The 821-nt window shown below is 36.3% G+C and overlaps 1 protein-coding gene across 10 annotated transcripts in view; it reads left to right on the top strand.

Annotated features, from left to right (window-relative positions):
- The window catches only part of LOC119588069 (leucine-rich repeat serine/threonine-protein kinase 1-like), a 34,372-nt gene that overhangs the window by 18,234 nt on the left and 15,317 nt on the right, over positions 1-821 (top strand). For all 10 annotated transcript variants that reach the window (XM_037936766.1, XM_037936764.1, XM_037936767.1 and 7 more), the window contains exons 22-23: positions 334-504; positions 704-782. In XM_037936766.1, coding sequence (XP_037792694.1) covers positions 334-504; positions 704-782 — 250 coding nt within the window. The remainder of the gene's footprint in view (positions 1-333; positions 505-703; positions 783-821) is intronic.

Raw genomic sequence — 821 nt, forward strand, 5'->3', positions numbered from 1 at the left:
TGTATCATGCCTACTCAAAGTATTGTAAGGTAAACAGTTATTCAGTTGATTGGCCATGACTGCAATGATTGAGAAGCTGCAGCTGATCAGAAGTAGGCTTAATGTCACTTTTTAGCCTGAAAAATCATGTATCATGTTTCCCATTTAAAAACTTGTAATATAGTCAGTAGCTATAGAGGTGTTGAGCATGTATTAAAAAAAAAAAAATTATGCCATATTGAATTCAAAGATGCTAGGTGAAAGAAAAAGGAGTGGAGAGAACTTGTCAAATTGCACTACTAAGTCTTGCTGTATCTTTAATATATATTTTGATTGTTATTTTTGCTATTCAAGGCACGAGCTCCAAACTCTCCTGTGCTTATTGTGGGGACACACTATGATCTAGTGAAGGAAAAGTTCCCTCCATCGTGGAGCGAGGACCTCCAGCAAATGATTAGGGACAGATTCATCAACGTCATTGATGCAGATAAGCTTGGGCTCCCTCGAGTGTTGGACACCATTGAGGTAAGCAGAGACAATGCCTTGGAAGATTGTAGTATAAGGACAGGGACATGAATTTAAATATATAAGTTACAGGGAAGTAGTATTACTTTTATTCATAATTTTTTACTAGCATTGATTATAGTCTGAAATTTGTGGATTCAACTCATCTTCTATTTTTCATAACATTCTTTCTGACTTTGGAAAAAAAAATGTTTTTCAGGTGAGCTGCAAGACACGACACAACATCAAGCTACTCTGCAACTTGATATATGATACAGTGTTCTCCTTGAAAACTCCAGGTAGGTGTGCTTATCTGTAGGAAATTTGAACAGACAACA

The sequence above is a fragment of the Penaeus monodon genome, chromosome 23 (genome assembly GCF_015228065.2).
Source record: "Penaeus monodon isolate SGIC_2016 chromosome 23, NSTDA_Pmon_1, whole genome shotgun sequence".
Taxonomy (NCBI): Eukaryota; Metazoa; Arthropoda; class Malacostraca; order Decapoda; family Penaeidae; genus Penaeus; species Penaeus monodon.